At 46.9% G+C, this 14,497-nt stretch overlaps 1 protein-coding gene across 17 annotated transcripts in view; it reads left to right on the top strand.

Moving 5' to 3' along the window:
• TNXB (tenascin XB) overlaps nt 1-14,497 on the top strand; it is a 121,389-nt gene that overhangs the window by 85,521 nt on the left and 21,371 nt on the right. For 12 of the 17 annotated variants that reach the window (XM_083424521.1, XM_083424522.1, XM_083424511.1 and 9 more), the window contains 6 exons: nt 612-914; nt 3,475-3,801; nt 5,904-6,194; nt 8,824-9,108; nt 11,236-11,523; nt 12,564-12,848. In XM_083424521.1, coding sequence (XP_083280647.1) covers nt 612-914; nt 3,475-3,801; nt 5,904-6,194; nt 8,824-9,108; nt 11,236-11,523; nt 12,564-12,848 — 1,779 coding nt within the window. The remainder of the gene's footprint in view (nt 1-611; nt 915-3,474; nt 3,802-5,903; nt 6,195-8,823; nt 9,109-11,235; nt 11,524-12,563; nt 12,849-14,497) is intronic. The other 5 variants (XM_083424514.1, XM_083424519.1, XM_083424525.1 and 2 more) reach the window with 4 other exon arrangements.

The following is a 14,497-nucleotide window of genomic DNA, read 5'->3' on the forward strand; positions in this document are numbered from 1 at the left end:
ACTGCCCCACTGGACTCCGCCTGTCCTCAGCTACCCTCTGCCTTCTTACAACCACCCCACACGGTGGCACAAGCTGTCAGCTTTCTCCTCGTCCTCAGCTGTTGCATTGCTCTTGTCTCACACGGCAGGAAGAAGGATCAGAACAAATCTAGAATTCGTTGGCTCTGCTTGTCATTGCCTCTGGCTCCACCTACTGTTGGCCTCCTGCCTTACGCACCACCAAACCCAACAGACACCAGACACCACCATTTCTGGCTTGCCCCTCTGATGTCTGGCTCCTCTCTCACCCCACTCTGGTGCCGTTGGCCAAGCCTTGACAACTTCATTTTGCAAGGAACACACTAGCATGAAGCCTTGATAGATCACTGTGTGGGGAAGCAGCATACAGACACCCCAGATATAGCCCTAGAAATTCCTGGCAGCTTGCAGGTAGATGTGGGAAGTTTCCAACTGCATGTCACAGTTTCCCAAATTTCCCTGTCTATCGTGCTAGCATGCTTCCCCGCCTCTCCTCCTCCTAAAACTGGAGAGACTTGTAGAAGGCGAGAAACATCCCTTGCAAAGATACCCCAGCAGCATTCTCTCCCTCACCATCTTCGTTTTAACTCTAGCCACAGATCCTGATGTGCAAGCGGTGGAAGGAAAGGTGGAACCTCGCCTGGGGCAGCTCTTGGTCTCGGAGGTCACCAGTAACGCTGCCCGTCTCTCATGGAGCGTCCCCGAAGGAAGCTTTGATTCTTTCTCTGTCCAGTACAAGGACGCAGAGGGAAGACCCCAGGCACTTCCTGTAGGAGGGGGTTCCCGCGAGGTCATTGTCTCCAACCTGGTCCCCTCTCACAAATACAGGTTCAATCTCTATGGCATCTATGGAAACCAGCGTTTTGGACCCAACTCTGCCAATGCTGTGACAGCAGGTCAGCGGCAACTCCTGGAGAAATTGGGGTGCTGGGGAGTACTAATGATTTCACCCTCCCTATTCCTTAACTCAACTTTTCCTCTTTAATAGGTTCTAGGTCAACTGCTAAGTTTCTGAAACCATCTGTGGACGGATCACTGCACGTCTTTCTTTTCTTCTTTCCTCATTATCTGCTCATTCCCCTCTCCTGATAAGGTTCAGATCCACAGAATGCATGAAAATTTCATAATGTGGTTTTGTATGGGCTTCCTTTGATTCACAGCATCTGTGTCACACACACACACACACACACACAGAGAGAGAGAGAGAGAGAGAGAGAGAGAGAGAGAGTTTCTTGACCTTGTGGTTTAACATAGAAGCTTACTGAATGCATCCAAATTTTGCAATTGGCAGTGTCAGAAACGGAGCCCCTCTCTATTGAGGAACTAACTTCCCCCCAACCTGAACTTGTGCCCTTATTTGCTGGGACTTCTGGGACCTGACTGTTTCTATACTGAGTGCGGTTGTTTGCTTGGATTTAGCATTGCTTCAACTGTTTTGTTTTAAATTGTGTTTTAAATTTGTTCATCAACCACAAAAAGTATACTGTGGCATGAAATCCTAATTCACGGTCCCATGCCGCAGCATTCTTTCTGTGGGCAATGAACAAATTAAAAACACACTTTAAAACAAAACAATTGAATCAATACCATATCCAAGCATACAGGATGCAGCACATTACAGCTATAATCATACCATTCTAATCACGAGAGGGCCAGCAGTCTCACTGGGGATGGATGGGCCCATTAAAGTCTGGTCCAGCCCAGTTCTGAATGGGGGCAGGACTGAATCCATCCCACCCCATTCCTGTAAGGATTATAAAGCAAAAATCTTTTAAAATCTCAGAAAAGTACAGAAATTTAAAAGTACTTGTTCTGAGGCAGCCTCTGTCCCTCTGAAATGTATTTATTTCTTTTTAAAGGGTAAAGGGACGCGGGTGGCACTATGGGTTAAATCACAGAGCCTAGGGCTTGCCAATCAGAAGGTCGGCGGGTCGAATCCCCACGATGGGGTGAGCTCCCGTTGCTCAGTCCCTGCTCCTGCCAACCTAGCAGTTTGAAAGCACGTCAAACTGCAAGTAGATAAATAGGTACCGCTCCTGCAGGAAGGTAAAGGGCGTTTCCATGTGCTGCTCTGGTTTGCCGGAAGCAGCTTCGTCATGCTGGCCACATGACCCGGAAGCTGTCTGCGGACAAACGCCAGCCCCCTCGGCCAATAAAGCGAGATGAGCGCTGCAACCCCAGGGTCAGTCATGACTGGACCTAATGGTCAGGGGTCCCTTTACCTTTACCTAAGCCACCCACGGGACGTGGGTGGCACTGTGGGTTAAACCACAGAGCCTAGAGCTTGCCTATCAGAAGGTCGCGGTTCAAATCCCCGTGACTGGGTGAGCTTCCGTTGCTTGGTCCCTGCTCCTGCCAACCTAGCAGTTCAAAACACGAAGTGCAAGTAGATAAATAGGTGCCGCTCCGGTGGGAAGGTAAACGGCGTTTCCGTGCGGATGCTCTGGTTCGCCAGAAGCGGCTTAGTCATGCTGGCCACATGACCCGGAAGCTGTACGCCGGCTCCCTCAGCCGATAAAGCGTGATGAGCGCCACAACCCCAGAGTCAGTCACAACTGGACCTAATCGTCAGGGGTCCCTTTATCTTTACCTAAGCCACCCACAAGGCTCCTTGCTGCCACATTCTTTGGATGCAATGCAGCAAGTCACCTAGAAGAAAGATGTGGGGAAGAAATTGGGTTCAGTTCTCACTTTAATCTGAACCTACCCAATTCCCACCTTCTGAAGCAAGAAGCAAACAGAAAAGCAGCCATCCTTTGAAACTGGCACCTCTCCAAATTTTGCAAAGCAGTTCTCCAGCCAAGCAATGCATTCAAAAACGCATAAAGTGCGCATTATAAATGCATATATTAGTGAAAATGACATAAAAATGTGCGTTAACAGGAAATACCAATATCAGGGGGAAAACACTTTGCAAAAATACATTGGTTAGGTGAAATTGCATAGAAAAATGTGTATTTTTTTGTTTTTAAAGCTCAGGCAAACACTTTAACATAATATAACTATACAGACAAAGATTTTTTAAAGTTAAAAAAGAAAAAATGTGCATTTTAGGAGAAAATTGCACTAATATGCTGAAGAATTTTCATGAGGAGTTTTTTTTTAAAAAAAGCGAAGTGAACTGAACTGAAGATTGAAAAAATGAGAAGCTGAAATTGATAGATTTGTCCATTGCTGCTTGGGAGCAATGACACTTGATAATGTTCTGTCACTCCCAGTGGGATATCGTACAGGAAAAAACACGGGTGACCTCATATAAAAATAGATGCATACAGTAGGCACGATTTGCATGAATTGTGCATGTGGAAATTTCTCCTCTCTGCTCTTCGTGTCTCAAGCATGAAGGGAGCTAAAGGTAGAGGCCTCCACCCAAAAACCATCCCAACCTCAAGGTCGTGTTCCTTCCTAGAAGCTGTATCCCAACTTCCTCCACCGTCTTCCTCTGTCTTCTTATAGCTCCAGAAACAACTCCGGCAGGTGAGGAGGAGAAGAGGCCCGAAGAAGCCGCAGGCCAAAGAGTTCAGCCCAGCCTTGGAGACGCCACAGTCTCTGAGGTCACCCCAGACTCTCTTCTCCTCTCCTGGAACATCCAGGAAGGTAGCTTTGACTCTTTCCTCATCCAGTACAAGGATGCTGCAGGGAAGCTCCAGGTGTTACCTGTGGACGGCACCATGCGCTCCCTCCACCTCTACAACCTCATGCCGTCGCAGAGATACAAATTCAACATCTTCGGAGTCTCTGGCTCTAAGCGTCTTGGGCCTGTCTCAACTGATGCTGTCACAGGTCAGCAGAGGCTTGTTTGTAGCTCCCTGGATGCCTTTGACTTTGGCCACATTGACACTGTAATCACAAAGGCTCCCCCTCTATGAGTTGCTAGTGTTTTAAATGACAGAGCCCCTGCATCCCTAACAGGCGCAGGAAAGGAATGTGAAAGGAAAATTTTTCCCAGGTTTGAAGTAGAGCAAAGAGGGCAGAAGGGCACCTTGGTCTAAGGCAGTGGTTTTCAAAACAACAGTCTTCAGAGAAGGGTCTCCAGGGTTTCCACTTTCATTCATTCATGCAGACAATTTATATACTGCTAAATTATAATTATGGGACACGGGTGGCGCTGTGGTTTAAAGCCTCAGCGCCTAGGACTTGCCGATCAAAAGGTCGGCGGTTCGAATCCCCGCGGCGGGGTGCGCTCCCGTTGCTCGGTCCCAGCGCCTGCCAACCTAGCAGTTCGAAAGCACCCTCAGGTGCAAGTAGATAAATAGGGACCGCTTACTAGCGGGAAGGTAAACGGCGTTCCGTGTGCTGCGCTGGCTCGCCAGATGCAGCTTGTCACGCTGGCCACGTGACCCGGAAGTGTCTGTGGACAGCGCTGGCTCCCGGCCTCTAGAGTGAGATGAGCGCACAACCCTAGAGTCTGCCAAGACTGGCCTGTACGGGCAGGGGTACCTTTACCTTTTTAAATTATAATTAGCTATGCAAGAAATTTGGTGTAATAATAATGATGATGATGATGATAATAATAATAATAATAATAATAATAATAATAATAATAATAATTTATTATTTATACCCCATCCATCTGGCTGGGTTTCCACAGCCATTCTGGGCAGCTTCCAACAAAGTATTAAAATACAGTGGTCTGTTAAAACATTAAAAGCCTCCCTAAACAGGGCTGCATTCAGATGTCTTCAAAAAGTCTGGTAGTTGTTCTTCTCTTTGACATCTGGTGGGATGGTGTTCCACAGGGCAGGTGCCACTTCTGAGAAGGCCCTCCGCCTGGTTCCCTGTAACTTGGTGTCTCGCAGTGAGGGAACCACCAGAAAGCCCTCGGCGCTCAATAAGAATGAGTTAAAACAACAAAATGAGAAGTCCATTTTAAAAAAACCTTCAGCAGGCACTGGAAGTTCAAGAGGGCTTGCTTGACATCAAGTGAAAGGGGGTTCCACTGATTTTGAGCCCATAATACAGAATGCACAGCTGGTGGATATGAGCCTTGAATCCGAGCTGCGGGGGACCTCTAACGGTAACTCACCCAAAGGCTTCAGTGATTGGGCAGGAATATAGGGGATTAAGAAGTCCCTGAGGTATCCTGGAACAAAGATGTTAAGGGAATTGTAAATTAATGCAAGAACATTGAACCTGGCTTGGTGGCATATGTGCAGCCAGTGGAAGCTCTTGAGTATCAAAGTTATGTGCCGGTGATATTCTGTGTCCATCAACAGTCTAGGTGCAGCATTTTGCAGCAGGTGGAGCGTTGACATGCTCTATTGTTGAAACTCTCAGGGAAATTTTGAAAAATAAACCAGAAAATTTAAAAGCTAGTATATTTAGCAGGATATGCACTGATCAGAAATGAGTCAGTGTCATATCTCCAAAAACTTTTGCAGGCACAAGAAGTGTTGAAAGCTCTGATTGCTCACCTCCACATCAAGAGAGCAAATCATGAATGTGCAATAAAAAGGGGTGTCTGGATGGGGCCCAAAGCGAAGAACCACTGATACGTTTCTATGGAACCCAAACATACCTTTAAAATTACCGTATTTTCAATGTATAACATGCCCCCGTGTATAACACAACACACAATTTTAAACTTGAAAAAATATGGGGAAATATAGTCTTATACACGGGAAAATACAGTATTTGGTCCAATGCACAGTTATTAAAAGGGGCACCAATCACCCTACCCCCCCAATTATAGTTCAAATCTGTCTCCACTGACCAGCTTCCTCTCCTGATTTCAGTCCAGCAGGTTGACATTCTCCATTGTGTTTCTCCCAGTTGAGATATCTTGACATTTCTTTTTTTAAAAAAAAATTAACAGCACTTCAGGCTTTCAGCTTGTGACAAGAACCTCTTCGTTTTCTGCTCCGCACCCTTCTTTTCCCCTCTAGCCCCAGAACCAGCACCAAGCGAGGAAACTCAGCCCAGGCTCGGAGATCTCTCTGTGTCCAAGACCACCAGCGACTCCGTCAGCCTCTCTTGGAGCGTCCCTGCGGGCAACTTCGACTCTTTCCTTGTCCAGTACAAAGACAGAGAGGGCAAGCCCCAGGTGCTGCCCCTAAACGGTGATTCCCGTGACGTCACCGTCCCCAACCTGGCTCCTTCTCACCGATATAAGTTCAACCTTTATGGCATTTACGGACACAAGCGTCTCGGTCCCATTTCCACAGATGCTGTCACAGGTCAGATGGCACCTTCGCTGGGGGGGCAGGGGTTCTTGGTTTGGAAGCTATGGTTCTCCACACACACACACACTTTCTTTCCTTAGCGGAATGGCGGCAGCTGCATTATGAGAAACGTAATTCAAAAAAGAAAGAAATCTGCCTCTCACAGGAATTGTGACTTCAGCTCCACAAACTATTCTTTCCTGCGAAATCCCTGTACTGTACTATTAACTGTATTTATATCCCAGCCTTCCTCCAAGCAGCTCTAGACGGTCTGCACCGTTCCTCCTTCCTTGCTTTATCCTTCCAAGGTGGGCTAGGCTGAAAGATAAGGGATCAGCGACCTGAACCGGGTTCTCCTTGCTCCACAGCCTGGCAGTCCTAACTGCGCTCGCTCAGTCTCTTTTTCAGACCCCGTCCACTCAGAGAGCTGTTTAAAGTGAAGAGGGAAGAGGAAATGCTGCCTGTTCCTGTCGGTGCCATTTGCCACGAGGTGCAGTCCAAGCACCAGCCTGTCAGGAACCTGCTAGGCACGCTCTCCCAGGGGGCACAGCAACAAACGCCCATTTAGACCAAAGGCCTTGGCTTTGCTCCAGCTGCCCCACTTGAGTCCGCAATGGGGTGTATGAGTGGGGGACTCGCAGGATGGAAAGCTCCCTCATGAAACGATTCCTCCATGTAGAAAACTAATACGTCAGCTAGGCCCAAACCCTTGTCCCTGACACGTGCCCGTTTGCGGTGTGGAGATAATTTCTTTTCAGTCACATGAGCACTGCCTTGCCCCCACGGCCTGAGTAACTCGCAATGTGCAGATATTTTACTTGTACACATTCAGCTTTACACACTTGGCAAAAAAAAAATTTTTTTAAGGCCGCATGTGTCTGGGATGGGGGGAAGACTTTGGCAATCCCACCCGCCCATGCGCTTTGACTATATGCAATTTTGGCTTTATGCACCATCCCCAGAATGTAACCCTCATGTAAATGGAGAGTCATCTCCAGTGCTTTTTTTCTTTAAAAAAAATGTTTAGGGGTTACTCTCATTTTCCTACTCATATTGAAATACTGCCCCTCAATGAGGCCAAACTTAGATTCACAAAATGTTTAGGGGTATGCATCCCCCTGCATCCTCCTAGAAAAAAAAAGCACTGGTCGTCTGTATAGCGCCCATTACCTCAGAGGCAATTAGGCCTCAGTCTGTGCTACAAAGAATCTCCCTCATGCAGGCTCCTCGCGTCCTCACTGTGCTCTTAGACCCTTGTTGTTGTTTAGTCGTTTAGTCGTGTCCGACTCTTCATGACCCCATGGACCAGAGTATGCCAGGCACTCCTGTCTTCCACTGCCTCCCGCAGTTTGGTCAAACTCATGCTGGTAGCTTCAAGAACACTGTCCAACCATCTCGTCCTCTGTCGTCCCCTTCTTCTTTAGACCCTGATAGACCATAATCTCCAGATTCCCACATTTCATTAAAGAGAGAGAGTTCTACAAGCATTTGAGACATGAGGCAAAATCCTAGTTTTCTCATTTTTTGTGTGAGAAGCAAGCCTGCTCCCCTCCTAACTTTCCCTACCCTCCTGCCACTAGAAACATTCCTGCAGATGCCCTTGATTGGCTCCAGGCTCTTCCCAGCTCTGCAGGTTATTTTCCCTGGTTTCTTAGCATCACTGAGAGAAAATGTTCCTGCTCCTTTCTCCTGCCCATCTTGCTTGACTTTTGGGGACTGGCCACAGCTTGATCCCCCAATCTCCTGTTTTCCCTCCCTCCTTGGTCAAGCGCCTCAGGCCCTAGGGGCACTCTGAGAAAGGCCCAACTCCTCAGAGTGTTGTCCTCCTGAGAGGCCCCGATGGCGCATGAGGGGATGTTAACCCTCCAAGGCTTCTCTATAAAGAAATACGAATCCCTGAACTGCTTTCCCTGTTCATGCTACCATATTTGGGCCTGTTCCGCCACTTCCCAGTATGTCCCAATTCACGGCAGTGAGTATTGGAGGCCAGCTACCAATGTGGGAATATCTCCTTGTTTGAACAATAACTGCCGCTGCTCAAATTACGAGGAGAATTGCAGAGGGCTTTAAAGACCTCTGGCCTTCTCCAAAGTTTCAACTAAATCACGCACAGGCACCCAATAGCCTTCTTTATTTTTTTAAAAAAGCTCATAATGACAAAAGTAACAATTTGGGTCTCACAGCTGGGTCACAGTCCACCCTAAGGTGAGTCATGCCAGCAGCAATGTTTGGGATGGACTTCATTACCATTATGCTGTTACCAAGCTGAAGTCAGTTGAAACGTGTGGCTTTGTTTTTGAAAAAGGAAAAAAAATTTGAGAAATAGATGTGCTTTGTCATTGGCCTTCAACAGGTGGGTCAGGGCCCACTTTCAGGCTGAAGCCTAATCCAAAGTGGGTTGCAATAGCAGCACTACCGTCATGTAGCAAAAATGTGTGTGTGTTAAAAATGAGTTCCAGGTCTGAAAAGACTGAAGGCTGCTGTCCTATATAATAACTGTAACCTCTCTTTTCAGTTTCTTTTAGCTGTTTCTTTGTTCTTTATATCTGTGTTAAATGACAAAATTTGCCAGTAGCTGCTCTCTGCAGTTTCACTGTTAAAATATTTTTAATCCGGCATCTCGTATCTCATGTCTCTGTTCCAGGCACCCTGCCTGGGGCCCTCAGTCAGCTGAAGTTTGGAGAATTGTCAGCCCATGACATCACCCCAGAATCAGTCCTCCTCTCCTGGACCGTGGAGACTGGGAATTTCGACTCTTTTATCATCCAGTACCGGGATGCGGATGGCAATCCCCACGCTTTGCCCGTGGATGGTGGCATGCGCTCGCTGCGGCTTCATGATCTGGTCCCCTCCCACAAATACAGGTTCAACCTCTACGGCGTCTCTGGCCGCAAACGTCTCGGGCCCATCTCTACAGAGGCCACCACAGGTCAGCCCTGGTGGTTCAGTGGCCACCTAGCAACCATTTCTCTCATTTCTCTTTTCATTCTAGGTCTCTCTCACACATAAATCGCTCTCCCCTCTCCCCAGTACCACATCTTGAGAGCTGTGGGCTTTGCTGATGCTTTTCTGTTTTGGATTTCAGCTTGCCACTGGGAAAGACGTAATAGCAGTAGACCCATCTACTATGGCATTGTTGGCAAAGTTACTTAAATAACGCAGCCGGAGCCCAGAGAGAAAAGTCTTGATAACGCTTTACTGAGGGAAAAAGAATGAAAAGAGTGTGTCATTTGATGAGAAAAGAACAGCAGAGCTTTGTCTTTCTAGCCTTGCACACAACACAGAGACATTCAACCAAACATACAGAAGAAAACTCCCTCAGAAATACACAGCAATAAGAGCATGCGCTACCTCAGTGAGGATCGCGCCACTGTGCTTGGTTGCTAAGCAACACCCCCCCACACATGACCTCCCCTCTTGGCTAGTTGACTTCAACCCTAACAAAATTAACTCCTGCTCTTGCACTTCCCAGCAGGCACCATGCCTTTCCTCAGCATGCGCTCACAGAAAAGGACCCCCTTAATTTAACCCTATACCATTACTGTTACTTTCTCAGTCCATGTTTTAAATTTTTATTTCTGCCATTCCCACAGCTCTGATTCCCGACCTCCGGAAATTCAGCTGCCCTCTCCTTACTTCCTGGCCAAACAGTCATTTTTTATATTAAAAAAATCCTTTTACATTTCACATATAAAAACCACATCTTTGATTTTCCTTTACAAATACATCGTTTTTATCTTTGAAAAATGACCAACAGAACTGCCTTACTTTTATGTATTAGGATGCTTAGACAAAGGGTAGACTGAGGCACAAGGTTTTAAGAGAAGTCATTCAATGTGCTTTCTGGGGTCGGGGAGACGTTCTTCCCATGGTTGTCCACCCCTGCTTACCCTAGCTGAACTCTCTTCCCTGCAAAGGGATGCAGGTGGCGCTGTGGAATAAACCACTGAGCCTCTTGGGCTTGCCGATCAGAAGGTTGGCAGTTTGAATCCCCGCGACGGGGTAAGCTTCAGCCCACCTAGCAGTTCGAAAGCATGCCAGTGCAAGTAGATAAGTAGGTAGATATGGTGGATTGACCTGCATGCATGGTAGCTTCTCTAGCAATGAGCTCCAGTCCTTTGCAGAATGTTTATTCAGCATTTCATGTATACTATAACTTAAAAGGTAAAGGTAAAGGTACCCCTGACCATTAGGTCCAGTCGTGGCCAACTCTGGGGTTGTGGCGTTCATCTCGCTTTATTGGCTGAGGGAGCGAGCGTACAGCTTCCAGGTCATGTGACCACCATGACTAAGCCGCTTCTGGCGAACCAGAGCAGAGCACGGAAACGCCATTTACCTTCCCGCTGGAACAATACCTATTTATCTACTTGCACTTTGATGTGCTTTCGAACTGCTAGGTTGGCAGGAGCAGGGACTGAGCAACGGGAGTTCACCCCGTCGCAGGGATTTGAACCGCCTACCTTCCAATAGGCGAGCCCTAGGCTCAGTGATTTAGACCACAGCACCACTCTCATCCCTTTTATACTATACCTTAGGGTTGCCATATTTCAAAAAGTGAAAAATCCAGACACAAAAGTTAGGCTCTGTCCGAGAAATTCTGGACGTATGGCAGCCCTGCCATACCTGTTGTATTCTAAGCTCCAGGATCACGGCTTCATTACCTTATATACACTTCTGCACAACAAAGACACTGCTCCCCCTGGTGCCTGATGTATAAATTAACTCTGCAATGTTCCTGCATTGATTTTAAAGGAAAATGAGTAGTGGTTCTGCTGGTTAATGACACAATTTAACCGAGGATTTTGGGGCGTGGGGAGTGGGGAGACCTTAGATGCATTTTAAATATATGGTGTGGATTGTGACCTGAGAAATGTATTTATGCTACTGTTTCTTCTGGAGTTTTCCCAACGGACCAGGCATGAGTGCCTGGAATTTTTGCCACTGCAGATTAACATGGCTGTTCCTTTGTAGATAAAAGATAACGTGGAGGTGAAATAAAGGCTTTTATCAAAGCCCCGTCGGTTCAAGCTTCTGCCTCTCTCTTTCCTATCCCTAGCCGCTTCAGAACAGCCACCCCCTCCCAAGCCCAGTCTGGGGGAGCTCTCAGCCTCTGACATCACCAGCACAACTGTTCGTCTGTCTTGGAATGTCCAGTCCGGGGATTTTGACTCTTTCATCATTCAGTACCGAGATGCAGAGGGCAAGCCTCAGGCACTGCCTGTGGACAAAGACTCCCGCGATGTCATAGTCTCCGGCTTGGTGCCCTCCCGTAAATATAAGTTCAACCTATTTGGCATCTCTGGACGGAAGCGTCTTGGACCCATTTCCACTGAAGCAGTCACAGGTCAGGGGCCCAGAATTCCTGGGGAGGGTATGACACCCCCTCCTACCTCCCCCCTGGTTTTATTCATTTTATTTTACCCTCCTTTGAGACTCTTTCACTCCTGCATTCCCAGCGCCTATGCATATCTACAGTATAGCTATATAAATATAGTATAGATTTCTCTTGACTGTGTATATCTTGTATCCTCCAGTTCTCACCTCTGTACCAGTTATGGATGATGAGCAGATCTGCAAAGTTGTTCTTATATTGCACATCTTACCTGCAGTTTTTATAATTTCCCATACTTTACTCCAACTCTGCTATCTTGTTTGAAAAACAGGGCTATATTGGGGCTGAATCTACTTGTGCCGTTGCCTTACTCCATAGCTGCAGAACATGATATTTATTCCATACTTGTAATAAATTGATTTTTACTTTGGCAGCATCTAAACTTTGGAACTTCCTGCCTTTAGACATCAGGCAGGCACCTTCACTGCACCCTTTTCAGCACTTGGCTGAAACATGTAAACATTTTGCTTAGGCATACCTATCCAGCATATGGAATGCTGGCATGTGTTTTTATCATTTTGCTTACTGTTTATTAGAATTCACTTTTTAATGTTTTTTAATGCATTTTAAACTATCTTATATTGATAATTTTAATGTTTCAGTTTATTTATTTTTTGTAAACCGCTTAGTGGTGCTTTTATTACAGTCGTACCTTGGAAGTTGAACAGAATCCGTTCGGGAAGTCCGTTCAACTTCCAAAACATTCAGAAACCAAAGCACAGCTTCTGATTGGCTGCAGGAAGCTCCTGCAGCCAATCAGAAGCCACAGAAGCCCTGTTGGACATCCGGGTTCCAAAGAATGTTCGCAAAACGGAACACTCACTTCCGGGTTTGCGCATTCAGGAGCCAAAACGTCCAAATTTGGGATCCAAGGTACAAATCAAACATTGCATAAATGTTGTGAAATAAATAATTTGGGGGATAGCGTCCGCCTTACATAACAGAACAAGATGATTCACATTCGTTTTTGCTGCTCTTCTTATTTGTTCTAGCTCCAATGGTGAAAACAGAGGTCCAGCCCACACTGGGCGATCTTTCCATTTCCGAGGTTACTCAGGACACTGTCCGCCTCTCATGGACCATCTCTGCTGGGAAATTCGACTCCTTCCTCATCCAGTACAAGGACACTGAAGGAAAGCTCCAGGCGGTACCTGTCGATGCTGATTCCCGCACGGTTGTCATCAAGGACCTGACCACTTCCCACAGATACAAGTTCAACCTCTATGGCATCTCTGGCAGGAAGCGGCACGGGCCCATCTCTATAGATGCTGTCACAGGTAACATGGTTGTTAGAAGTGAGCCAGCAATAAACCACACAGAGAAAGTGAACTCTTTATTAAAAGAAACAGGTTCTGTTTAGGAGTACCTAATGAGCACTCTTCAATTCTTCTTCAGTAGGTCTTGCCCCTGTGATGTACTTGCAGAGTCTGAAGGTCCCTGCCTTCCCACAGCTGCCTAAATCTTCTCCTTGCCCAGATCCTTCCCAAGCAATCTGAGACTCCACTGGTGTGTCTGCCTTTGCTGCTTCATGTCTCACCTGGTCCTGGGAGACCAGGGGGGAAGGGAGCTTACCGCAGCAGGAGGGGAAGACCCCCTGGATTCTTCCCCAGCCTGACTCATCTCTGCCTCTTGGCCTCCCTGCTCTCCTGCTTCTGGGTCTGATTCTGATTCTGGACTTCTCTCTGGCACAGACTCTCCCTGCTCACTAAGTCCTGCTGCCTCTTCAGCTTCTGACACCACCTCCTCCAAGTCTGCTCCCTTTTCTCCCTCTGACCACTCATTGGTCCCACCACCACTCTGAGCTTTCTTCTCTTGAGGGCTCCCCAGCTTGCTTCTCCCACTATTTCTTTGGGTCCAACCAGTCCATGACAATGGTCTGAATTGCTGCTGTGTCATTGCATCTTCCTTTCCAGAACCACCTATAAGTATTTCTTCCTGTCATTCTCATATTTGTATCCTTTTCCTCTACTCAATAGCTTCTCTTCTTCTTTTGTCCTTCCCATTTCACCACTTCTTCTTAGAACAAAAGAAGTGCTTTGTTGGATCAGACTAAAGCACCGTCCTGTTTCCCACAGTGACAAACCAGGTGCCCCAGGGATGCCCACAAGCAGGGCATGAAGGCAATCTTGCTCTTTCTCCCCAGTGACTGATATTCAGAGGCCTCTGAACATGGAGGATCCATTAAGCTAGGGATAGCGAACTTAGGGCTTTCCAGATGTCATTGGACTCCAAGTCTCATCCCGCAGCCAAGCTTCTCCAGCCAAGCAGTATGTTCAAAAATGCATATACTAGGGTGGTGTGCATAAAAACCGATATATTGGTGAAAATAGCATGCAAAATGCATATATTGGCAAAAATATCTTGCAAAATGCATGTATTGGTGAAAATAACATGCAAAAATGTGTTGTATTAGTGGAAATTGCCTTGTAAAAATGTGTATCTTAGGTGAAACTGCATGCAAAAATGTGCCTATCAGGATAAATTCACACCAAAATGCTCATGGATTATAATGGAGAATATTTTTTTTAAAAAAACAACAAATCTCAACCCACTATGGAATTGTGGAGAACCGAACTTTGGAAGAATGAGAAAGTGGGTGAAACTGAACACGACGGGTTCTCTTAGAGGGCCTCTCCTGAACGTAAAGGGGGCGAGGCAATTGTCCCCCAAATAATCACCTTCTACATGCAAGCATCTGCTCTACCACTGCCTTATGAGCCTTTCCCAAAAATTCTCCAAGCCCAGAGAGGGAAGAGATTTTCCTGCTGGGACCTCTTCCACTCCTTGCCCCTCTAGGCCAGCCAGCCTCGCTGTAAGTGTGCTCAGTCAGCAGAGTGAAGAGATCCGAGTTTAGATCCAGCTCCGTTTCCTTGGCTTAAAAAAACACGAGAACTGGCTCGGAGCAACAGCCCGTGCTCGTCAAAGG

Source organism: Podarcis tiliguerta (genome assembly GCF_965153285.1).
Source record: "Podarcis tiliguerta genome assembly, chromosome: 2".
Classification (NCBI taxonomy): domain Eukaryota; kingdom Metazoa; phylum Chordata; class Lepidosauria; order Squamata; family Lacertidae; genus Podarcis; species Podarcis tiliguerta.